At 38.0% G+C, this 26,100-nt stretch overlaps 1 protein-coding gene across 29 annotated transcripts in view; it reads left to right on the top strand.

The window, feature by feature from the left end:
* Nucleotides 1-26,100, top strand: part of DLG2 (discs large MAGUK scaffold protein 2) — a 2,233,585-nt gene that overhangs the window by 1,245,237 nt on the left and 962,248 nt on the right. For 4 of the 29 annotated variants that reach the window (XM_045370189.3, XM_074014949.1, XM_074014948.1 and 1 more), the window contains exon 1: nucleotides 3,762-3,969. The exons of the other annotated variants lie outside the window; for them this stretch is intronic. In XM_045370189.3, the coding sequence (XP_045226124.1) occupies nucleotides 3,892-3,969 (78 nt within the window). In that variant the 5' untranslated portion in view covers nucleotides 3,762-3,891. Of the gene's footprint in view, nucleotides 1-3,761; nucleotides 3,970-26,100 lie in introns of those variants that run through there. 29 annotated transcript variants of the gene reach the window in all.

The raw sequence follows: 26,100 nt of genomic DNA, 5'->3' as shown, positions 1-26,100 counted from the left end.
TCACTTTGACAACCCAAACCAAGAGGATCACTTGAGGCCAGAAGTTCAAGACCAGCCTGGGCAACATAGCAAGACCTCATCTCTACAAAGAGAAAAAATATAAAAATTGCCAAGTGTGATGGTGTGTACCTACAGTCCTACCTACCCTGGAGGCTGTGGGAGGAAGATTACTTGAGCCCAGGAGTTCAAGGCTGCAATGAGCTATGATTGTACCACCGCACTCCAGCCTGGGTGACAGAACAAGGTCCTGTCTCAAAAGAGTAATAATAATAATAATAATTTACTAATATCAGACATTAGCCAAAGGACTATCAAGTATGCATATCAAATATGCAAACAAACCAATCAAAATCTTGGTGCAATTAATTTTTTACATTAACTTATTTATGGCTCAATAGGTATTTTGTTTGGTATATATTCAACACTGAAACTAAATAGCTTTTCAGGCCACCAGATATTAATTCCTTGGGTTGAATTTTGACTCTGTTTTTAAAAACAATTATCTCTGATATAAATAGATGATTTTTAAAAGAGAATCATTCATGTGCTAGGCAGAAAATGTATGATACTTAATGGCTTGATTTAAACATTGTATTTACCTTGAGAATTCAGAGGAGGTTCACATAGTGTGTGTGTTGAGGCATGAACCCAAAGCTGCTTAAATGTATTAATGTTGCATCTCAAACTCAGCTGCACTGGTAGGTTTCTGTCATAGGAGAAGCTTTAAAAATAAAATTATAAAGGAAAAGGTCTGTCCTGGTACTGATTATATACAGATGGAAAATGTCTGAGAATTTTGTTTTACTTATACAGCAGAGCTGCAAATGTTATTTATCTCAATCAGCAGAGCAATGGTTAGAGACTAGTAGGATTAGCTGTAGGAAGCTGCCACCTTTACAGCAGACACATCTGCCCACAGAGAGCCAGGGAAGATGGTTGTATAAATATGGCAATGACTTCATTCAGTTGACATTATATCCATCTTTCAAGCAACGTTTGCTACTGAAAATTTTATGGCTATTCTTCTATTGAGTCTTCTAGTCCTTCCCAGTTTGTGGATTTTTCTATTTTGTCATAGACGCACTTGACAAATATATTTTGAATACCTATGGTTTGCTGAGCATTTGCATAACATGAGCATGAGTCCCAACTGCCTATTTAAAAAAACAATAATTATTATTGTCATAAGTTATCTCTTAGCTGGCAGGGCCAATTTATTTTATAAGGATCTTGTTCTGTAAAAAAAATGTATAAAGCCTCTTGGTCAGGTGTGTGAAAAAGGTCACTAAAGGTTCAACATAAAAGCAAAGCCAATAAATAAACTGATCAAACATCAAAGATCTCTCCAAGCCTTAGTTTTAGTGATCCACGATGTCTTAACTCATGAAGAGAATGCAAAAATTACAGAAAGAGATCAAAAATTATGATCTGTCAGTTCTCCATCAGAGTAAATTAACACCCTTTGATTCTCTCTATGATATTAGTGGTTTGAAAGTTCAAGGCATTTTGTCTCACCTCTTTATAGTCTGATTCTATCTGAGGTGTTAAAAACAAAATTTTCTAATCATTAACTTAGGGACGATTGTTTATCCTCATTCTTTTTATCTACTTTAGTCTTTTATTTGAATACACTTTTAACTACAACATGGCTTGGACCAACTTGTGTGCAGAAATAATAAATACCTTCACATCACAGCAATATTAGAGTAAGCTATGGCCCTGCTGAGTAGCTCTTTGAAAACTAAGCAGGAGTTACCATGTATATTTATTCGTTGGATTTCTGTGGCACTTTTCCTCCAAAGAGTACAGGGTATGATATGGAGAAATTTGCACAGGGGTTGCCTTAGAGTGTCAAAAGGAAATTGAAGGAAAGGAGTGCTTGTAGGAGCATAAAGCAAAAGAAATAGCTAATGGAAAAACCAAACCCTGGTTGGCAGCAAGGCATGTTAAAGGAGGGAGAAGAAGCTAGGCTACCCCAGGGGTACCACTGTTGACATTTTAGAACCCTGAATGATTTCACCACAGCCTATGTATCTGGTGAGCATTCGATATTTCTGTTCAATATTATTTGAAGACCCACAAGAATGGTCATAGACTCATAGGCAGGAAAGGAACTTAAAAAAATATCTGCCCAATTCTCTTAATTTACAGATAAGGCACATCGAACCCAGAGAGAACAAATAAATAAATTAGAAGAAAAGTCAGGGTCAGAAACAAGATTATTCATTCCTTCAATAAACATAGATTAAATGTGTTGTGCTAAGCACTGTTCTAGGCACAAGGGTTACCTTAGTGAGTAACATGAACATGGGTTCTGACTACCAATGTCCTGTCTTACACTGCCTTGTTCTACCTCCAATTGCCTATGAGGGTATTCAATCCTTTACAATATACTTTTTGTTGTTGATTCCACAGATCAAACTCTCTTAAGGAATAGACCTCAAGTGACTTTGTTAAGAGAAGGAAGTTCTTTTCCAAGTGTCTGCAAGTGTGTTGACATTTCTTTGATTCTTCAGTGCTCATCGGGTGCTTCTGTCAGATCAGCTGGAAAACATTTACTATATTGAGTCTAGTTTGTGTGCCTCTGGAAGGCAGGCTTTCCTTGCCATCATGAGCAGTTTATTTTTGTCCTCTGGTAGGACTGCAAAGGGCTAAAACATTATCTCTCATTGGAGGAAACAGTTGTCTCTTAGCATGGACTTTACCTTAAAAGTTCCTCACATAATAGTCTAAACGCTAACATAATGGAAGTACTTAATGTTAGAATCAAATGTGAAAATTCTTCAAAGGAGCATGTTTTAAAAGTTGCCATAAATCTACCTCCCCAAAGGTGATATTTCAGTCATCCACTGAACACTGGATGTCACTACAAGAAAACCTGGGGTAAAAAAAAAAAAAGAGTAGATTGCTCTTTTTAGTTTAACGCTCGATTTAAACCTCTGTCCATCCTCCAGTACCTATGCCAAAAAACCATCTTGTAATAGAGGCCTCAGTTCTTTTACAGGTAAAACTAATGACTTATAAAACTATGGACCTTCACTCAGGCATTTGGGAGAACACTTCATCCTGCTCATTTAGCCCTTTGTCCCAGGCCAGTCTCTAAAGAAATAAAGTGTTTACCTTGTAAGTTGTGGATAAGGCTGTTTGGTGGGCAGAGAAGTTATATTCCTTGGACCAAATGGAGCTGGGGAGGAGACAAGAGAAGGATGCTTGTGTTTCCAATCACCCTAACCGTCCTGATAGTCCTCTTAGTCCTCTTGGAGGATATGAGTGGAATTGGGTTCCAGGGACACCTGTTTGTGCCTGCAGGGACAGGTTCATGGTGGTTCTGCCTCTCCCCTTGCCTGGCAGCTCTCTTCCCCATGCCTGGCAGTTCCTGTATTGGCTGATTTACCTGCGAGGCTGTATGTGGATCTGTCTTTACGTGGTCACTGCCGCCAGCACGTACTGTCAAGATAGAGGGAAGCCAAAGCGAGGACTGTAACTGCCCAAGCCTAGAGCGGGAGGTGAGCTGCGTCCGGACTTGACTGCAGCTTCCCTTCCTCCTGACACACATGGAGTTTGGTGGCGACGGTGCCGGTGCCGAAGAACTGCAGACAAATACTTAGCCAACTGGATGTGTGTGAGCTGGCTACAAAGGCAGCGCCTGCCTCACCCGGACCTCCTGCTGGCAGGATGTAAATATACCTGCAGACTGGCCAAACAGGACTGCCTTTTCTCCCCCAACCCCTCCCTCCTCCCACCCTCTCCCTCTGGTAACCAGCATGAGAGGAACTGAGAAAGCAACAGCCTGCAAGTGACAGCTCCAGCCTGATTCTGTTCGTCTCTGAGCCGAGGTGGGAAGTTGATTGTGCGGCAGCTTGATTGTGAATTCCTTCCATTGGCATCGCTATGTTTGCCTCTATCTGGTATGCTAAGAAGCTGGGTCGCAGGTTCGTGCACAATGCCAGGAAGGCGAAATCAGAGAAGGTATGGAAAGAGTGGGGTTGAAAATTACCTTTCCGATTTGTCAATTGCCTGCTGTGGATCATTGGTCTGAGTACAGACGCAGTCTTTATTTGCTTGGGGTGAGAACCTGCCTCTCACTGTGAATGTGGTCCGTGCCACTTTGAAAAGGGGTAACACTTACAGCCTGGCTTGCTTGGAAGGGGAGCATTAAGGGTTAAGCAAGATCATTGGCTATTCAAAATACATGGTGAAATCATCAATTGATAGAATGTATTCACAGAGACTTGAGATTCCTTTAAATTACATAGGATGAAAGCAATTGAGCAGCTGCAATTTTTGCTTGTTCAGGGAGCTCTCTAGTAAACTTGTTGCTATACTGCATTATTTTTATTATTGTGATCTTTGGTTCTGAAGTGGACATTATAAATACCTGAGCTTTTCTAAAGTATATGTGTTACAGTGTGTGTCCTAGGAGCATATGTCTGGGACTCTCAGTAACATTGACTAGACTCTACAGGGGTGCTTGTTATCTTTTCACTAAGCCATCATTTCAAAATGTTCACAGTAAGCAAGAATTATATTTATAATCAGGTAGTTGTGGCCATTTAAAGAATAGATTTGCATTTCTTGTGTTCAGCATGACCAGTCATTTCCAGAGAATCTCTGTGTAGACTTACCTAGTTAGTTATATTTCCCTGAGAAATTAAAATGGCCTATAAGTCTTAAGGTATATTACATGCTTGGAGATAACAAGATGATAGCTTACATCTCTAATTTCTCCAGTGCTTTCTGGGGCACTGTCCAAACTGTCATATTTAGGGAATCAATATCCCATGTGATAGGCATTGGGGAAACTTCCAAAGGTAACAAAATCTTGTGAAACAGATTTTTCATATTCCTCTGAGGATATGATCTTCAGCCCAGTCTCGTTACTGCTTTATGTAAACTCATGAGATTGACCCAGAGATGGCTCTCCTGGCCTGTGGCACAATCCTTTCTCTCACCTAGAAAGATGCCTGCACTATAACTTGCTATTCATTCCTTCAGAGTGGAAATGATAAAATGAACAAGAATCCAGTGATGAACCAATATACGATTGTTTCTTTAGCTTGAGAAGAGAAAATATTATTGGAGTTCTGACTTTAGTGCTGTAGCCTCTTAGAATGTCCAGATCTGACAATTATAGAACATGACGGACTTGTTATCTAATAACACTTTTGGTGGAGGAGAGTGAGGGGAGGATTGGGATAGAATTGGTCTCTTCTCCATTCTATATAGCCCAGATAAAAAGATTACAAGCCTAACTATTATGTATCAACTAATATCACATATATTGAAGAGTGGGCTTTTGAGGTTGTGTTTTGTTTTGACTTTCAAGTAATTTTGAAGGAAAGGGACTTGTAGGTGGGTCTTTTATTGGAACAAATGTTTTAGAAAAGTCCTTTCTTCCTATAAAAATTATAGGCTGTATGGATGAGAGAACTGTCAGAGACCACAAATGGCTCTGAAAGCCACTGGGAGATAATGTCTTATGCCAAATTAGTATGCAAAGAAAGTTGAATCTCCCAGAAGCACTTATTTCAAGCTTGGGCCCAAATGTGGGAAATAGCAGCTCTATGAAATTCAGTGTATAGAACCTAAAAAGACATTGATACAACAAAGTAATCTGAGCTTCTGCTTCTTAAGAAGCTAGTAAGGGCTTTCAATCTGTCCCATCCATTTCTGTGATGGCTAATGTTTAAAACAAGCCAGAAGAAACCAAATGTGATTGCAAGGGTTCAAACTATTTAATTATCTTACTCAGAGAGTAAGATACATTTAAATCAGGAAATCTACATTAGAGAACTGAAGGTTTGCTCTCTGAGTGATAAAGACCAAAGGAAAAATCAACTCTACTGCCTTTGTGCTAGCAAGAGAGCTAGGAGGAGTTAATTTTGAACACTAGGTCATGATAAGCAACATGAAATAACATCTTGGCATTTTTTAATGGAATTTGTATTCACAGAGTTCCTGAAATAAATTAAAAGGTGTGTTGCCTCGAAAAATGTAGGCACTCAGTCGATGCTTGGTGAATGGAAATAGTTCATTTATTTTGTATACCTAATTTTATAATATAGCTTATTTAAACCTACAATTTTAAATTAATTTTTTTTCTAAGGGTTCAGTATGTACTTTAGCTGAGGAGACAGTTAACAAATAATACAACAAGCTGAATTAATTTACATAATGTATTCCTATAACATCAGAGATCATATAGTTTCTAAACAGTGGGGCATATAAAGTGCTACTAACAATATGTTGTCATGGTTTATCAAGAGATGGAAGAAGATGTATAAAATAAGATTATTATTGAATTTTGTTTAGAAAATGACCTGTATACTTAATTGTGAAAGATCATGTTTTAGCATTTGGGGAGATATATCTTTACAATGGACAATGATTGTGATTTTTAGTACCCTCTGTAAATTTTGAGCGTTTCTTTTTCTTATTTTTTTCTTTTTTTTTCTTCAGTAGGTAACAGTTTATTTCTTCCCACTCTAATAAAGCAACCTGAACTCACTATAGCCCTTCACTTCTATTTTAACACTGAAAAGTATTTTCCTCAAGGTTGGGGTTAATTGAAAAGCTCTTAGTTATTAGGAATGTGCAAGATTAAATGCCATCCTAAACACTCAGTGTGACTTATTACTAGTTGTCTGGTCTACTATTTTGCCTCAGTTAATGTCAATAGAATTCAGTAGCATCACAAAATGACCATCATAATGCTGACAACAATAATAATATTAATGATAATAATCTCCATATACCATATACATTGGCTTCTTTATACGTAAAAATTAATCTAATTATCACAACAGCCCTATTAAATAGAAAATATTTTTCCTGAATCCTAGAGAGAAGAGTAGCTAGCCCAAGGTCACAGGACTAGTGGTAAGTATCAGTGTTGGGATTTGCACCAAATCAGCCCAAGGTATTCCAAAACTGACTCCTTGTATCTCTAGCGCTTTCCTCCTTCCACTCATCATTCTTCTGGATCCACTAATCTGTCTTGTCTGAATAAGGTTACTCATCATTTCTTATCTTGTCCCTCTCTTTTATATTAGAATTTCAAAGTGATAATGTTTACAGAATCAAAGTTACTGATTGTGTAACTCAACCTCTTTATTTCAGATAAGACTATACATAAACTATATTGAATAAACAGTTTTCTTTAATGTTGTTAAAGATTTTACATTGTTTGTCCTCTATCATTAGTTAAGTGTAGCAAACTTGTTTTGTCACCTATTATTCTTTTTTTTTTTTTTTTTTTTTTTGAGATGGAGTCTCACTGTAGTTCATACTGGAGTACAGTGGCACAATCACTGCTTACTGCAGCCTCAACCTCCCCAGATTCAGGTGATCGTCCCACCTCAGCCTTCTGGGTAGCTGGGACCACATGCATGTGCCACTACGCCCAGCTAATTTTTGTATTTTTTTGTAGAGATGAGGTTTCCCCATTTTCCCCAAAGTGGTCTCGAATTCCTGAGCTCAAGTGATCCGCCCACCTAGGCCTCCCAAGGTGCTGGGATTACAGGCATGAGCCGCTATGCCAGGATACCTATTATACTATTTGAATAGCTTTTAGTTGTCATATCATTATAACCTTAACATTGACATTTGTACTCATTGCTTATTCCTATATAATTCAAAAATGTCTTTACTCAAAAAGGACCTAAATGCTTGGCAATTATATATGTGCTCTCTTTTTGAAAAAAATCAAAGATGTTAGGTGATTCACGTTGACATTTTTCTAAAAAAGCTACATAAGAGATTCTTTGTTATTCCTTCATTAAAAAGCTCATTTGTACCAACAAATTATATGAATGAATTTATTTTAAAAGTGATAATGTGAAATCCAGATTGCTTGGCTGGGATAGAATACCTCCATTTAAATAATTATTCCTTTCTTCTTTGTTTTGACCCTGTGAAATTAATTCAGAAGTTAGTATTTACTTCTATGCCTGTTGTCACGTTTCAACTTAAATCGTTTAATTAGGCAATCTCCAGATTGTCTTACTCTAAAAGGCCAGTTGAAGAATCTTTAAGATAAATTGGAAGTGCAATGTCTGGTTACATAGTAATATACAAGAGTATTAAAATATCCAAATTTGTGAACCTTCACTACCCCATCAGCAATATAATGCTTATTTCATTTGTTTTTGTTTTGATTTTTATGTTTCTTTATCTTTTAAGTGCACATTATGAAAAGTACTTTCATGATGCATATAGGAAAGACTAGTGTCAATATTTGTAATTTTAACAGACACACCTGTAGATGAGCTTGGCAGTTTATACCCTATGAGTGATGTAACCGAGCCCACATACCCTGACATTAGGCCATATTCACCTTGGAAAACTATTTTTGAATTTTTTTGACAGGGCCTCACTCTATGGCCCAGACTGGAGTGCAGTGATGTGATCTCAGCTCACTGAAACCTCTGCCTCTTGGGTTCAAGCAGTTCTCATGCCTTAGCCTTCCAAGTAGCTGGGACTGTAGGCGTGTGCCACCACAACTGGCTAATTTTTTGCGTTTTTAGTAGAGATGGGCTTTTACCATGTTTTCCAGGCTGGTCTTGAACTCCTGGGCTCAAGCAATCCATCTCAGCCTCCCATAGTGCTGGGATTATAGGCGTGAGCACCCATGCCTGGCTCACTTTGGAAAACTTTTTAAAAAACAGCACACTAGTTCTACTCTCCCTCTTGTCTAAACCAAACACATTAATTCAACATAAACTAAGATGAAGGATAAACTAGTAATGCATTTGCTGACAGTAGGACCAAGGAAAGATAATTATGTCCTAGTGATCTTACTAGAATATAAAGAGCATCAGGCTTCGGGTAAAGATTTAGAGGGAGGGGATTAAATTAGCCTTGCTCTCTGCTTTCCAGTCTGAAGTCAGTCATTTGGCTTCTCTGGCCTCAGTTTTCTCATCTGTCAAATAGAAATAACATTTATGCTTCAGCAGATCTCCAGTGTCCTCAAGACAGTGTTCAAATATCAATATAATCTACGAAACCCATCATGATATAGCCTCTGCTTTCCTCTCTATCATCATACCTTGTCCCTCTTCTATGAGCACTTTAAATCCAGAATTCTGAACTACCTTCAAATCCCTAAATGGCCCATGCTCTCTCTAGCTTCCAGGATTTTGCTTAATCTGTTTGGCTAACTAGCTAATCACTGCCTGGCTATACCCATCACTAATTCCACTGTAGCCTTAGGTGACATCACCATCACTAGGAAACTTTCCTTAGCTTCTACAAGCCCAGGATGGATCTATCTTCAGCTCCCACAGCAACTTGTGCATTTTTTGTAATTATCTTCATTTTTCTGCAATCCTCAGTAGATTTGAAATGAATGATTTCTCAATCTTATTCAACATATTTCTAGGGTCTAAAAGAATGCCTTACACGTAGTTGTCTTTCATATGCTATTTAATTTATTTGAGGTTGTCATCAATTATGAGATGTATCATTATTTCATCTATTACTAAGAAAAAGATTGCTAATGAAACCATAACACATCATGAATTGCAAGATGCATCTTGATTTCACAGGTGGTAAAATGTGTAAAAATGTTTATTCTTAGAATTAATAATGTATGACATAATGGTGAAGAATGAATGAATTTACTTTGAGGATAAAATGAGTTAATATAAATAAAGTGTTTAAATATTATACTTGCTATCAAATTACTTTTATTTATCTGGTAATATTAATAGTCTTCATAGAGAAGTATTATATGTAACACTGAGATTTATCATATATTTTAACTTGTGCCAATCAGACTCAACAAGTATTATGTGTGCTATTCTGAATTTAGGAAGGTAAATTATAAAGGAAAAAATGAAAATTAATATTATGAAATATATCAAAAGATATAATCAAACTGGAACCATTTAGATTGCAGAAGAGAAAGCTTAAGAAGCCTTCCAGACTCCCACTATATATTTACATGTCTAAACAACAATGGTTAATATTTATTGAATTTGTTCTATGAGCTGAGAACTGTGAATGTGAAGACCCAGTGAGATTATTACTACTAGTTTTTAGAGAGAAAACATATCACCAGTAGGTGACTATGATTAGACACCCTATGTGATTCTAGATCTCGAGCTCCTCACTGGTAAATAATACTCTGCTTCTGTGTGTTTGCGTATACTATATATTGTGTGTATATATATGTTCTATGTAATACATATTATACTATATTTATAAAATCATGTAGGTTTACAATGAGTTAGATACTAAGTTTATTTTTCCCATGAAAAATAATTTTTGAAAATATATTTAAATGCAAAATCTGAAATTTATCTCAGGCATAACAAGTGTCCTGATATTGAAGATTCACCAGTCCTCACTGATCATATTATTTCTATTTTTGCCTCATAGTAGATTGAAGAGTGGTCTGACCTGGAGAGAAGAATGAATAGATTGTCCTCTTAGATCCCTTTCTTAGAGGCTTGTGAGTCTCTCAAAGCTCCTCAGTTGTGAGCAGCAGCATGACTCAGCGCCAGTGTCCGCCTAGCTGCGGTGGCAGAGAGGACAGGTGTTTGTCCATGCTAAATGCAACCCTGCAGTTCTCCTCTGTCACCTGGAAGGTGAATCAAGCAGCAAAATGGACAGTAACACCTGTTCTGAGGTCTCATAACTGCTGCCCACCCTGGCAGAGCACAAAGCACAACTTTTATTAGGTCAGGGAAAGTAGACAGAGAGAAAGGGCAGGATCAGAGAAATGGCCAAAGTGAAGGAAGGCAAGAGTAGGCTGGAGAGCAAGATAGTTGGTCACAAAACCACTGTAAAGTTGTGACTATTTGTAGTAATGACTATTAAGCAGTTTACATCGAGCATTATTGTATGCACTTTACATGTACAATCTCACCTAATTCTTACTTCTGAAATACTCTTATTGGCTGCAATTCCTTGTTTTTTTGTTTTTTCTGTTTTGTTTTGTTTTCTTCTTTTGAGATGGAGTCTCCCTCTGTTACCAGGCTGGAGTGAAGTGGCACGATCTCAGCTCACTACAACCTCTGACTCCCTGGTTCAAGCGATTCTCCTGCCTCAGCCTCCTGAGTAGCTGGGATTACAAGCACACACCACCACAATCAGCTAATTTTTTTGTATTTTTAGTAGAGATGGGGTTTCACCATGTTGGCCAGGATGACCTCGATCTCCTGACCTTGTGATCTGCCTGCCTTGGACTCCCAAAGTGCTGGGATTACAGGCGTGAGCCACTGTACCTGGCTATTAGCTGCATTTCATAGATGAACTGAGGTATATGGTGTTATGGGATTTGCCAAAGGTCACAAGCGGTAGAATTAGCATTCAGGAACGGGTTTGCTGAATCTAAAGCCTGTGACCCTAGCCTCACTCATATTTTATGCTCTTCTTTAAACCTACCTTGAGTTGGATGGACCTCTGATATGGAGAAGAGAGAAGCTGGAAATGAGAACTGACTTCTCAGTTGTGGTCCTTCAGAAACCAGATATCCAGATAGCCTTGTTTCAGTGTAGTTTACAAAACTTTAATTGCATTTTTTTCTTAATATAACTTTAGAATGATATTCCTCTACCTGATATTGTTGAGTGATATTACATTGGGAAATGAAGATGAAAGGAGACATTCTCCCACACAGCAAAATTAGTTTAAGCATGATTATAATTGTAAAGATAAATTTGATAATCAGATAATCTATGTCTTATTTGCACATGTATTGCAGGAATGAGGCCTACTGGAGAAGCCATCCCACTTTAAATAATGCCTCATAGTGTTTGCTTATGTCTGAGGTAGTCTTATTTCCTCAAATATCTTATTAAATCTTTAATTATTAAACCATTATAAATTCTGTCCTATTTGGTCTGGACACCTAGCATCTACAAGGTCCTAAATGAACCCTGGTTGGATGATTCACTTGGATGGGACACTCTCAGCTGTATTCAGTATAGGAATTAAGACCTGGATTAGAGGTCAGTAGGCCTGAGTGTTAACTGGCTCTGCCCCACAACCTGTGCCACTCTGGCTAAGTGTCCAAGCTTTCCTAGGCCTGAGTTCATCTGCAAGCAGATTCCTTCCAACTGAAACATTCTTTGATTCTAATTCTGATTTTCTATATGACTGCAGAATTCTTAAAGGGAAGGATTTGTACTCATTTGTCTTTGTATTCCCAGCACCTAGCAAAATGCCTAGCACTAGATAAAACAGAACATTATGCCAAATGACTGTATACAAAAGGCCTGGGACTTCCTGGACCATTAGTAAAAAGAATATAATGGACACTCTGCCCACTTTCAAAGTGAGAGCATGATGAAAAATGCTCAGGGGCTGTTCTTTTTTAAATGCCTTTTTCTTTGAAGAAAGAGGAATTATGAGGCATTTTATAGCATTGTGTTTGAGGCTTTGGTAGTCTTCCTTTCTCACCCTTCATGCCACTAACACTGAAGTAAAACAAACAGTAACTAGCATAAAGCCAGAGTCCTCTTCAGTCACTAACAATGACATCAAACTAAAATTTTCCAGCTGCCTTATCCCACATGCCACATCAGTACAAGCTTATAGTTGAGGATTCAATGTTTATTGTTTGAACACTCTCAATCTTACAATTCCAGTTATTTAGAGAATCTCAATCCCACCTGCTACACACTGAATTGTGACCTCCCCAAATTCATATGTTGAAGCTCTAGTCCCCAGTGTGACTGTGTTTGGAGATAGGACTTCTAGGAGGTAATTAAGGTTAAATGAGGACATAATGGTGGGTTCTTAATCTAAAAGGCTTGCTGGCATTGTAAGTAGAAGAGACAGTTTTATTCGATTTGTCTCCACTATGTGAGGACACAGAGAAAAGGCAGCTGTCTGCAAGCCAGGGAAAGAGAGCTCACTGGAAACCATACCATGATAGACCCTTGATCTTACACTTCCCAGTCTCCATAACTGTGATAAAATAAATTTCTTTTGTTTAAGCCACCTAATATCTGGTATTTTGTTATGGCAGCCCAAGCTAAGATACCACCTCCCACCATTGTAGATATATATGATGATGTCTAATAAGGAGTGGTTTTCTAGTGCCCAAGGCCAGCCTATCATCACCGGGTAGAAATAGTGGGATTTTTTATTCAAAGTATGTAAGTTCTAATAAACACATGGATTCAGCAGAGTTAACATCACTCAATCTTTTGAAGGAGCTATGAGAGGTTATTTAAAATGGTAATATATTTTTTAAAAAGGAGAAGTAGAGGATAAGAGGAATTAATGAAATGCTTTTGGAGCATCGCTTTGGTTGTCTTTATAGTTGTCTAACCTACAGAGTAGGAGAAATGAATGCAAACTATTCACCCAACAAACTTGATAAAACAAAGAATACATTTAACTCACAAAATACTTTTCTTCTCTTCCACACCTACTTGTTACATTAGGTCACTCTGATTTACAAACAGAATTGATTGATTTTCCCTACCATACCATCCTCTATTCCTCACAAGTTAGTCTTGGAGAAAGTTTCTACTATCAGAAGGGCTGCTCACTTTTCACCAGGGTTTGCAGCAAGAAATGACAAAATGAGTACCGTTAGAGGTATTGAGGTCCGTGTATTCCTGTGCTTGTTAGCAGTGCAGATCTATGTGATTTGACAGACATTTTGGTGATTCCCTAGCATGGGAAGGGTAAAAATGTATTTTCTGTGGAAAGGAAAAAAGGTATATTGGGGTTAGGGGAGTTGAGGGAGGGACAGTGTTTGGGAAAGTTTAAGAAGAATGAGAAAAATAAGTCTTTTTCTTGTTCCTTTCCTATTTGGACGTTATCCTGGCATAGGACTGACTTTCCTGTATTTTTTTCCCTAAGATTCCTGTATAAGTTCTTTGTCATCTTCATTGACTTCTATCCTTTACCCATTTTGTGAATCCTCTTATTGGCACACCACCCAAGAACAGTAAGGCAGTGAAAGGCTATAGACCTGGCTTCAAGACTGATTGGGTGACCTTGAGCAAATGACTGCACCTCTTTGATTATTAGTGCTCTCATGTATTAAAAATGGTGATAACCACCTTTTCATGGGTTTTTGATTCAATTAAAACTGCACGTCAAGAATCTACCTATTGTAAAACTTTTTCTTCCCTACCTCCTTTCTTTCTTCCTTCCTTCTCTTCTTTCCTTCCTTCATTCCTTTTTTCCTTTCTTCCTTCCTACCATTCATTTAAATATTCTGCCTAGTTCTAGAAAGAATGAAAGATAGTTCTGCTTTACCTCTTCATCAATGATGCCTCTTACTCTACTATCCCCTTGGGCTTCAGAATGAACTTTCCCTGTCACCTGGTTTTATAAAATGAGGAGGTGTGTAATTATATCTCTGTCTGGCTAGAGGCAGAAAATGACTAAGAAGAACATCTTTCTTTAACAAGTTAGAATTGTTAGTATAATGACTCAGAGAGAGTTCTAAGTTTTTATTTCCTTTTAAATAATTTTCTAGATCCTCCTTATAAAATATTGTCCCCCACTCCCAGCCTTTCCCATACCTTCTCTCTTTCAAAATATACCACCCAACTTTTAAGAGAGGGATTCCCTGTTTTGTGAATGCCAACTAAGACATATCACTTCTCCTTTGAAAGGAAGTATTATGTGCTCAATGACTCAAGATGCTTATCTTCAAGCTGATAAATGCATCACCTGACCTTTGTTACTTTATTTCAAGTCTTGGGAAAAAGAAGAGTCCCATGTAATGTTACATTGAAGTTCAAAACTAGAAAGGACCTTCCTTTCATAGATAATAATAGTAACATTAATGAACATTTATTGTGTCTTTACTATGGGCCAGTCACTACTCTATGATTTTACATAAATTTAGCAATCTTCACAATGGCCCTATATGCAAAGTACTATTATATCCACATTTTTACAGATGAGGCAAAGAAAGGTCAATTAATATGTCCAAAGATGCACAGTTACCATGTCGTAATGCCAAGATTTCAACCCAGGCTATCTGGACCTGAGTCCACATTCTTAACCATGATGCTACAATAACTTCTCACACCTTTCAAATGAGTAAGCTGAGTCCCCAGGTAATATGAGGTTTGGGAATTTTTTTGTCCAGTATCTCCCAATATTGATGGCCAAGTTTTGGAGATTTGAACCTAGATATTTGCAGTTCCAAACTTCGACCTCGTTGGCTCCATGCACCACTAAGATGTGTGCCCCTACATTTATTTCTCATGATCAAATATTGAGGAGTTTCAAGCACTACTATTAATGTCTTTGGCAAACAGTACCTGCTAAGTTCCTCTTTCAGTTAACCAAAAGTATTATTGGTTATATTCATATTTTTGAGTGGTGGTATTGATAATCTTTCATGAAATTTTCAGTTATGTAATTGATGTGACTTTACCATGACTTCAGTGCCCTGCTTCCATTAAAAGAAAAAAAAAATGTCACCCAACAGGATGGCATTTGGAAAACAATTCCACACCAGTGGTTGCATTAATTGCTACTTTGAATGTTCCTGCTGTGAATTGAATGGAGTCACTTTGGATCTATTTCTTAGAAATAACCATTTTTATTACCTCTGCTCTAGGATGCACAGTTTTGAGATTTCCAGAGGCAAATATCTTCACTAACCACTTTCTCTTTTCCGTTTTCTTTCCATAAGTAATCCTTTTCACTGTTATGACCATTTTTAATGTTCTCAGATTTAATTTATGAAGGATAGGGGATGTTGTAGGATGATTTTTTCTCTTGTTATCTCAGCATATAGCATTCTGTTAACTTCCCAAGTGTAACATTTTGAGTATCATGTTTAATTCAAATATCCATTATTTTATTCAAGTTGGGTTTTTTTCTTTATGTATGTGTAGAATTTACAAAGGCTTTATGAAAATGACTTTTGTAATACACAAGTAATAATTTCCTTTAGCATTACTCATTTCTTTAGTGAGTGTTTTGAAAAAAGCAGGATAAAATGTAGTATGATGAATAATGCTTGTTAGCAGTTATCAGCTACACTATGCCTTTTAGAAAACAAATTCCAATACAATTAAGATTAAATAATGCTTTCCGTACTCCAGTTTCTTAAAATCACCTATCTAGTTGTCCTGAACAATTTGAAAGTCATATATTCTCTATGTTTCTGGGTTGACCCTAGACTGACCCCAGGAAAATAAAATTTATGTAAATAAATTATCTGCAGCCTTTGAAGTCAATTAACAATTCAACAGATACTCATTTGCCCCTTGGTATTAAAACATACTTATTTGCACAATACTATTAATAATACTGTGCTGGGACTTACAATGATGCATGGATACAAAAATGATCCAGCTATGGTTCCAATCCTAGGGAAGTTTAGTTATAGATTGGAAAAAAAGAAGCATACACAATTAAAGGCAAACACTTAGGAAACTCTGTACTGCTTGAACAGTTTAACAATATGCACATTTTTCCCTGTTATTTATTCTGTCTTGCCCAGACCCTCTTTGCTTATTTGCTGAATCGTTAAGATTCTTGAGCTCTGTGATCATGCCTGATTGCAAACCACCTGGTATATCACTCATTCACTGAGCCCTGTTCTCCAAGATTATAATAAAACACACGTGCTTTGATTACATTCTTAGAAAGCACATGCAAAAGTCCATAGTGTCCTACCCACACGAAAAAATGCCCTAAAGAAACTGTTCTTATTTTTAATACTTCTATTAAAATATATTGATACATAAAAGTAGAGTGCTTAAGAACATGGTTTCTAGATCCAGGTTTCCTTGTTTCAAATCCCAGCACTGCCATTTACTATCTGTGGAACTTTGAGCAAGTTACTTAAACCTCGTGTGCTTCCTCATCTATAAAACTACCTATGAGACAGGCACTATTATGAGGATTAAGTAAATATTTTTGAATAACAGGTATTACCTAAGTGTTTTTTTAATGAACATAATGTGACAAGTCATTAAAAAAAATATTATGTGGTGCATACAATTCTTTGGAGCTTCTCAGCTAATTGGCCAACTCTCACATTTTCTGCCTCTGATCTTGACCTGTAGTAGGACTATTTTGAACAACTTTGTAATCACATGCTCCACAATATCAGCATGGATGGGCAAGCACATTTCTGCCCTAATATAGCAACCTTGAGTTTCAGAGTCACTGAGCAGTACTTTTGGAAGGTGACTCTGATTTAAGCAGTTGATCTTACCAGAGATACTAGGATTACTGTCATTTGATTATTGAGTCATTAACTTGAAAAGCATCTATCCAAGAGTGTCTGCTTTGATATCTACCCAAGAGAGCATCATCTGTGGAGGTAGGGCAATGGCATCTAATTAGTATGATAAACTTCTGTCTTCCTAAAGCACTAGTTCTGCTTTCGGATATAAGTCGATGTCCAGCATCACTATTTGTTGCTCAATTATATAGATACTTCAATGTGTTTTTCTGCGTTTACAGACTGTTTAATGTTTAATGGAGGTAAGTACATTCAAAGAACAGAAGATGGCTTACTGTTGCATTTGTGATTAACATTGTATGTTCTTGAATATGTATTGCCTATGTATGTTTCCATGTCACACCTATTTATAATTTATGTAATTGAATCACTGGTTGAGCAAAGAGCATGTCTTTCTGAACTGTTTTTTTTAAAGAAACTGGACACTAACTTTGAGTAATTAGAAGATAATCTAAACAATCCATAAATTAATTCATTTAAGAGGTACCTCACAGTATGCTGGGAAGCTGGGATGTGATAGTGAACATGGCCTATTCAGTACTCAACATTCAATAATGTATGAGGAAGACAATAAAGGAGCAATTGCAACATAGTGTGATGAATATGATATGTTCAGGGATTTTATACATTTCCATTTTTGGTTAAGTAAATACTTTATAAGTCTGTGAAGAAGTCCATCTTAGATGATAAAAAGATAAGTAGGTTGTTTGGGATTTTGTTTTTTAACCCATCAGTTACAGTAGACAAGTACTAGGCATGACATGGACACAATTGAATTTAAGGCAAACTATTAAATATCTTAGTGTACTAAGTGAGACAAAATATCATTTAGTTATCAAATCTGAATATATTCTTTTTTATTGTGATAAAATATAAATATAATATAAAATTTGCCATTTTAATCATGTTTAAGCGAAGAATTATGGGCATTAAATACATTTGCAATGTTGTACGACCATCACCACTATCCATTTCTAGAATTTTCATCATACCAAATGAAAACTCTATACCCTTCTGAATATTAACATTAATGAAAAAAATGTTCAGACCTTCCCCATTTGACCTTGCCATAAAATGTGCTGACCAATTTACAATGTTCCCTCTACCCTTTACAGTTATTCTGAGAATGTTTCAGAAATACTTACAAATCCTTCAACTTCCATTCTTACTTTGATAATATTTTATAACAAGAAAGCAGGAGAAGTGACTTTGGATAGGTCTGGAGTCATGATGTTAAGCATTTTGTTTCAAGTAATGCAATTTAATTTCAACTAAGTACCTTTAGCTTTACTAAGTTTAGTAATTAAATATTTAGCTCTGTCTTAAATTAGCTATGCCATGTGGTCATTGGAAAGTAGGTACTCCATTTACTGAAACATAAATGTTTTACAAGGTATTGTAATATAACTAGTAAATTAATAATGACAATTTAGGTTTCAGCTAATTAAATTCTTCCTTAGTATTTACTAATTTGAGGGTCTAAACTAAAACAACTTTTTTAAAAAAATTTATTTATTATTATTATACTTTAAGTTGTAGGGTACATGTGCATAACGTGCAGGTTTGTTACATATGTATACATGTGCCATGTTGCTGTGCTGCACCCATCAACTCGTCATTTACATCAGGTATAACTCTCAGTGCAATCCCTCCCCCCTCCCCCCTTCCCATGATAGGCCCCGGTGTGTGATGTTCCCCTTCCTGAGTCCGAGTGATCTCATTGTTCAGGTCCCACCTATGAGTGAGAACATGCGGTGTTTGGTTTTCTGTTCTTGTGATAGTTTGCTAAGAATGATGGATTCCAGCTGCATCCAAGTCCCTACAAAGGACTCAAACTCATCCTTTTTGATGGCTGCATAGTATTCCATGGTGTATATGTGCCACATTTTCTTAATCCAATCTGTCACTGATGGACATTTGGGTTGATTCCAAGTCTTTGCTATTGTGAATAGTGCTGCAATAAACATACGTGTGCATGTGTCTTTATAGCAGCATAATTTATAATCCTTTGGGTATATACCCAGTAATGGGATGGCTGGGTCATATGGTACATCTAGTTCTAGATCCTTGAGGAATCGCCATACTGTTTTCCATAATGGTTGAACTAGTTTACAATCCCACCAACAGTGTAAAAGTGTTCCTATTTCTCCACATCCTCTCCAGCACCTGTTGTTTCCTGACTTTTTAAGGATTGCCATTCTAACTGGTGTGAGATGGTATCTCATTGTGGTTTTGATTTGCATTTCTCTGATGGCCAGTGATGATGAGCATTTTTTCATGTGTCTGTTGGCTGTATGAATGTCTTCTTTTGAGAAATGTCTATTCATATCCTTTGCCCACTTTTTAATGGGGTTGTTTGTTTTTTTCTTGTAAATTTGTTTGAGTTCTTTGTAGGTTCTGGATATTAGCCCTTTGTCAGATGAGTAGATTGCAAAAATTTTCTCCCATTCTGTAGGTTGCCTGTTCACTCTGATGGCAGTTTCTTTTGCTGTGCAGAAGCTCTTTAGTTTAATGAGATCCCATTTGTCAATTTTGGCTTTTGCTGCCGTTGCTTTTGGTGTTTTAGACATGAAGTCTTTGCCCATGCCTAAGTCCTGAATGGTACTACCTAGGTTTTCCTCTAGGATTTTTATGGTATTAGGTCTAACATTTAAGTCTCTAATCCATCTTGAATTAATTTTCGTATAAGGAGTAAGGAAAGGATCCAGTTTCAGCTTTCTACTTATGGCTAGCCAATTTTCCCAGCACCATTTATTAAATAGGGAATCCTTTCCCCATTTCTTGTTTCTCTCAGGTTTGTCAAAGATCAAATGGCTGTAGATGTGTGGTATTATTTCTGAGGACTCTGTTCTGTTCCATTGGTCTATATCTCTGTTTTGGTACCAGTACCATGCTGTTTTGGTTACTGTAGCCTTGTAGTATAGTTTGAAGTCAGGTAGCGTGATGCCTCCAGCTTTGTTCTTTTGACTTAGGATTGTCTTGGAGATGCGGGCTCTTTTTTGGTTCCATATGAACTTTAAAGCAGTTTTTTCCAATTCTCTGAAGAAACTCATTGGTAGCTTGATGGGGATGGCATTGAATCTATAAATTACCTTGGGCAGCATGGCCATTTTCACGATATTGATTCTTCCTATCCATGAGCATGGTATGTTCTTCCATTTGTTTGTGTCCTCTTTTATTTCACTGAGCAGTGGTTTGTAGTTCTCCTTGAAGAGGTCCTTTACATCCCTTGTAAGTTGGATTCCTAGGTATTTTATTCTCTTTGAAGCAATTGTGAATGGAAGTTCATTCCTGATTTGGCTCTCTGTTTGTCTGTTACTGGTGTATAAGAATGCTTGTGATTTTTGCACATTAATTTTGTATCCTGAGACTTTGCTGAAGTTGCTTATCAGCTTAAGGAGATTTTGGGCTGAGACAATGGGGTTTTCTAAATATACAATCATGTCATCTGCAAACAGGGACAATTTGACTTCTTCTTTTCCTAACTGAATACCCTTGATTTCTTTCTCTTGCCTGATTGCCCTAGCCATACTTCCAACACTATGTTGAATAGGAGTGGTGAGAGAGGGCATCCCTGTCTTGTGCCAGTTTTCAAAGGGAATTTTTCCAGTTTTTGCCCATTCAGTATGATATTGGCTGTGGGTTTGTCATAAATAGCTCTTATTATTTTGAGGTACGTTCCATCAATACCGAATTTATTGAGCGTTTTTAGCATGAAGGGCTGTTGAATTTTGTCAAAAGCCTTTTCTGCATCAATTGAGATAATCATGTGGTTCTTGTCTTTGGTTCTGTTTATATGCTGGATTATATTTATTGATTTGCGAATGTTGAACCAGCCTTGCATCCCAGGGATGAAGCCCACTTGATCATGGTGGATAAGCTTTTTGATGTGTTGCTTAATCCGGTTTGCCAGTATTTTATTGAGGATTTTTGCATCGATGTTCATCAGGGATATTGGTCTAAAATTCTCTTTTTTTGTTGTGTCTCTGCCAGGCTTTGGTATCAGGATGATGTTGGCCTCATAAAATGAGTTAGGGAGGATTCCCTCTTTTTCTATTGATTGGAATAGTTTCAGAAGGAATGGTACCAACTCCTCCTTGTACCTCTGGTAGAATTCAGCTGTGAATCCATCTGGTCCTGGACTTTTTTTGGTTGGTAGGCTATCAATTGTTGCCTCAATTTCAGAGCCTGCTATTGGTCTATTCAGGGATTCAACTTCTTCCTGGTTTAGTCTTGGAAGAGTGTAAGTGTCCAGGAAATTATCCATTTCTTCTAGATTTTCCAGTTTATTTGCGTAGAGGTGTTCATAGTATTCTCTGATGGTAGTTTGTATTTCTGTGGGGTCGGTGGTGATATCCCCTTTATCATTTTTAATTGCGTCGATTTGATTCTTCTCTCTTTTCTTCTTTATTAGTCTGGCTAGTGGGCTGTCAATTTTGTTGATCTTTTCAAAAAACCAACTCCTGGATTCATTGATTTTTTGGAGGGTTTTTTGTGTCTCTATCTCCTTCAGTTCTGCTCTGATCTTAGTTATTTCTTGCCTTCTGCTAGCTTTCGAATGTGTTTGCTCTTGCTTCTCTAGTTCTTTTAATTGTGATGTTAGAGTGTCCATTTTAGATCTTTCCTGCTTTCTCTTGTGGGCATTTAGTGCTATAAATTTCCCTCTACACACTGCTTTAAATGTGTCCCAGAGATTCTGGTATGTTGTATCTTTGTTCTCATTGGTTTCAAAGAACATCTTTATTTCTGCCTTCATTTCGTTATGTACCCAGTAGTCATTCAGGAGCAGGTTGGTCAGTTTCCATGTAGTTGAGTGGTTTTGATTGAGTTTCTTAGTCCTGAGTTCTAGTTTGATTGCACTGTGGTCTGAGAGACAGTTTGTTATAATTTCTGTTCTTGTACATTTGCTGAGGAGTGCTTTACTTCCAATTACGTGGTCAATTTTGGAGTAAGTATGATGTGGTGCTGAGAAGAATGTATATTCTGTTGATTTGGGGTGGAGAGTTCTATAGATGTCTATTAGGTGTGCTTGCTGCAGAGATGAGTTCAATTCCTGGATATCCTTGTTAACTTTCTGTCTCGTTGATCTGTCTAATGTTGACAGTGGAGTGTTGAAGTCTCCCATTATTATTGTATGGGAGTCTAAGTCTCTTTGTAAGTCTCTAAGGACTTGCTTTATGAATCTGGGTGCTCCTGTATTGGGTGCATATATATTTAGGATAGTTAGCTCTTCCTGTTGAATTGATCCCTTTACCATTATGTAATGGCCTTCTTTGTCTCTTTTGATCTTTGATAATTTAAAGTCTGTTTTATCAGAGACTAGTATTGCAACCCCTGCTTTTTTTTGTTCTCCATTTGCTTGGTAAATCTTCCTCCATCCCTTTATTTTGAGCCTATGTATGTCTCTGCGTGTGAGATGGGTCTCCTGAATACAGCAGACTGATGGGTCTTGACTCTTTATCCAGTTTGCCAGTCTGTGTCTTTTAATTGGAGCATTTAGTCCATTTACATTTAAGGTTAAGATTGTTATGTGTGAACTTGATCCTGCCATTATGAGATTCACTGGTTATTTTGCTCGTTAGTTGATGCAGTTTCTTCCTAGCCTCAATGGTCTTTACATTTTGGCATGTTTTTGCAATGGCTGGTACCGGTTGTTCCTTTCCATGTTTAGTGCTTCCTTCAGGGTCTCTTGTAAGGCAGGCCTAGTGGTGACAAAATCTCTAAGCATTTGCTTATCTGTAAAGGATTTTATTTCTCCTTCACTTATGAAACTTAGTTTGGCTGGATATGAAATTCTGGGTTTAAAATTCTTTTCTTTAAGAATGTTGAATATTGGCCCCCACTCTCTTCTGGCTTGTAGAGTTTCTGCTGAGAGATCTGCTGTTAGTCTGATGGGCTTCCCTTTGTGGGTAACCCGACCTTTCTCTCTGGCTGCCCTTAAGATTTTTTCCTTCATTTCAACTTTGGTGAATCTGGCAATTATGTGTCTTGGAGTTGCTCTTCTCGAGGAGTATCTTTGTGGCGTTCTCTGTATTTCCTGGATTTGAATGTTGGCCTGCCCTAGTAGGTTGGGGAAGTTCTCCTGGATGCTATCCTGAAGAGTGTTTTCCAACTTGGTTCCATTTTCCCCCTCACTTTCGGGCACCCCAATCAGACGTAGATTTGGTCTTTTTACATAATCCCATACTTCTTGCAGGCTTTGTTCATTTCTTTTTCTTCTTTTTTCTTTTGGTTTCTCTTCTCACTTCATTTCATTCATTTGATCCTCAATCGCTGATACTCTTTCTTCCAGTTGATCGAGTCGGTTATTGAAGCTTGTGCATTTGTCACGTATTTCTCGTGTCATGGTTTTCATCTCTTTCATTTCGTTTAGGACCTTCTCTGCATTAATTACTCTAGCCATCAATTCTTCCACTTTTTTTTCAAGATTTTTAGTTTCTTTGCGCTGGGTACGTAATTCCTCCTTTAGCTCTGAGAAATTTGATGGACTGAAGCCTTCTTCTCTCATCTCGTCAAAGTCATTCTCCGTCCAGCTTTGATCCGTTGCTGGCGATGAGCTGCGCTCCTTTGCCGGGGGAGATGCGCTCTTATTTTTTGAATTTCCAGCTTTTCTGCCCTGCTTTTTCCCCATCTTTGTGGTTTTATCTGCCTCTGGTCTTTGATGATGGTGATGTACTGATGGGGTTTTGGTGTAGGTGTCCTTCCTGTTTGATAGTTTTCCTTCTAACAGTCAGGACCCTCAGCTGTCGGTCTGTTGGAGATTGCTTGAGGTCCACTCCAGACCCTGTTTGCCTGGGTATCAGCAGCAGAGGCTGCAGAAGATAGAATATTTCTGAACAGCGAGTGTACCTGTCTGATTCTTGCTTTGGAAGCTTCCTTTCAGGGGTGTACTCCTCCCTGTGAGGTGTGGGGTGTCAGACTGCCCCTAGTGGGGGATGTCTCCCAGTTAGGCTACTTAGGGGTCAGGGACCCACTTGAGCAGGGAGTCTGTCCCTTCTCAGATCTCAACCTCCGTGTTGGGAGATCCACTGCTCTCTTCAAAGCTGTCAGACAGAGTCGTTTGCGTCTGCAGAGGTGTCTACTGTGTTTGTTTAGTTTACTGTGCCCTGTCCCCAGAGGTGGAGTCTACAGAGACAGGCAGGTTTCCTTGAGCTGCTGTGAGCTCCACCCAGTTCGAGCTTCCCAGCAGCTTTGTTTACCTACTTAAGCCTCAGCAATGGCGGGCGCCCCTCCCCCAGCCTCGCTGCTGCCTTGCCGGTAGATCACAGACTGCTGCGCTAGCAATGAGGGAGGCTCCGTGGGTGTGGGACCCTCCCGGCCAGGTGTGGGATATGATCTCCTGGTGTGCCTGTTTGCTTAAAGCGCAGTATTGGGGTGGGAGTTACCCGATTTTCCAGGTGTTGTGTGTCTCAGTTCCCCTGGCTAGGAAAAGGGACTCCCTTCCCCCTTGGGCTTCCCAGGTGAGGCAATGCCTCGCCCTGCTTCAGCTCTCGCTGGTCGGGCTGCAGCAGCTGACCAGCACCGATCGTCCGGCACTCCCCAGTGAGATGAACCCAGTACCTCAGTTGAAAATGCAGAAATCACCGGTCTTCTGTGTCGCTCGCGCTGGGAGTTGGAGACTGGAGCTGCTCCTATTTGGCCATCTTGCTCCACGAACCAAAACAACTTTAACTATGATAACTGTTGTGATGATTTAGCTGTGCCAAACATGAATAAAATTGGGAAAATTGAAATTGTGTAATGAGTTATAAAGATAAAAAGTTAGTTTCCAACTGTCTTTATAAATTTTGATTGGCAAATCTAAACCAGAGTTAAATATGCATTAAGGAGAGAGACTTTATGGTCAACTTCATACCCTTATTCAGGTGGAAAATTTTTAAAGAAGATTGACACCATTGCTATATCTTACAATCAAATAAATTTTGAAGAGCATCACTAATGTGCCCAGAACTGCGGTAGGCTATTAAAACATCACAATTGAGTTCCCTGAGGCTCTGTTTTGTTGTTATTGTTTTTTTTCTAATCTGTAAAATAGGGATACTAGAGGTAAATCATGAGCATAACAGTGCTGTATACAGTAAGTGCTCCAGAGTCAATTCATTTATTCATTCACTAAAATAAATAGTAATTAGAATGAATGATAGATGCATAATGTATTCTCATTTAAGTATCTAAAAACAAAAGAGACATTATTTGCCCAAGTACCTTCCTCAACTCCGCAGAGTTCAAGCTAGTGAGGGAGAGAGATGTTTGAGTGGACGACCATATAGCATGACAATTCAAGTGTAGTTTTCAAAGTTGTGCATTATAGAGGTGTGTAGACTCAACACAATTTGGAGACAACAGGAGAAGCAGACAGAAAGGATGGAGCCACAGGAAGCCTTAGAGAGGGGATGATGCTTAGAAATACTTAACATAAGAAGTTTGACAGGCAGATGTGGTGAGGGATTCATTCTGAGCAGAGAAAAAGGGCAAAGCACAGATTCCTCAAAGAGCATGGCTTTTTCATGAAGCAGCAGCAGATTCATCTTGGCCTGAGCAGAGCAAGTACACAGGGGAATGGGAAGATGTGACTTTGCATAGGTAAGCTGGGGCCAGATGGTAAAATGTTTGGTTTGTTATCTAAATAGTACGAATTACTTGATGGAGGATGGAATAACAGTGTCACTGATGGGTTTTAAGGTGAGAGAGAGGTTGATATGATCAGATTCAGGTTTTAGAAAAACTTATCTGGTAGCAGAATGTGGAGAGTGTATTAGAGATGAGCAAGAATACAGACAGGGAGACGCTTTAGATGTTTACAGTATTCTCAAACTTTAGTGTGCATAGAAATCACCTGGAGGTCTTGATAAAACACACATTGCTGCACTCTACCCAGACAGTTTCAAATTCAGAAGGTCTGGAATGGGGAAGAA

Source organism: Macaca fascicularis, chromosome 14 (assembly GCF_037993035.2).
Source record: "Macaca fascicularis isolate 582-1 chromosome 14, T2T-MFA8v1.1".
In the NCBI taxonomy this organism is placed as follows: Eukaryota; Metazoa; Chordata; class Mammalia; order Primates; family Cercopithecidae; genus Macaca; species Macaca fascicularis.
This window is presented reverse-complemented; position numbering and strand designations above follow the sequence as displayed.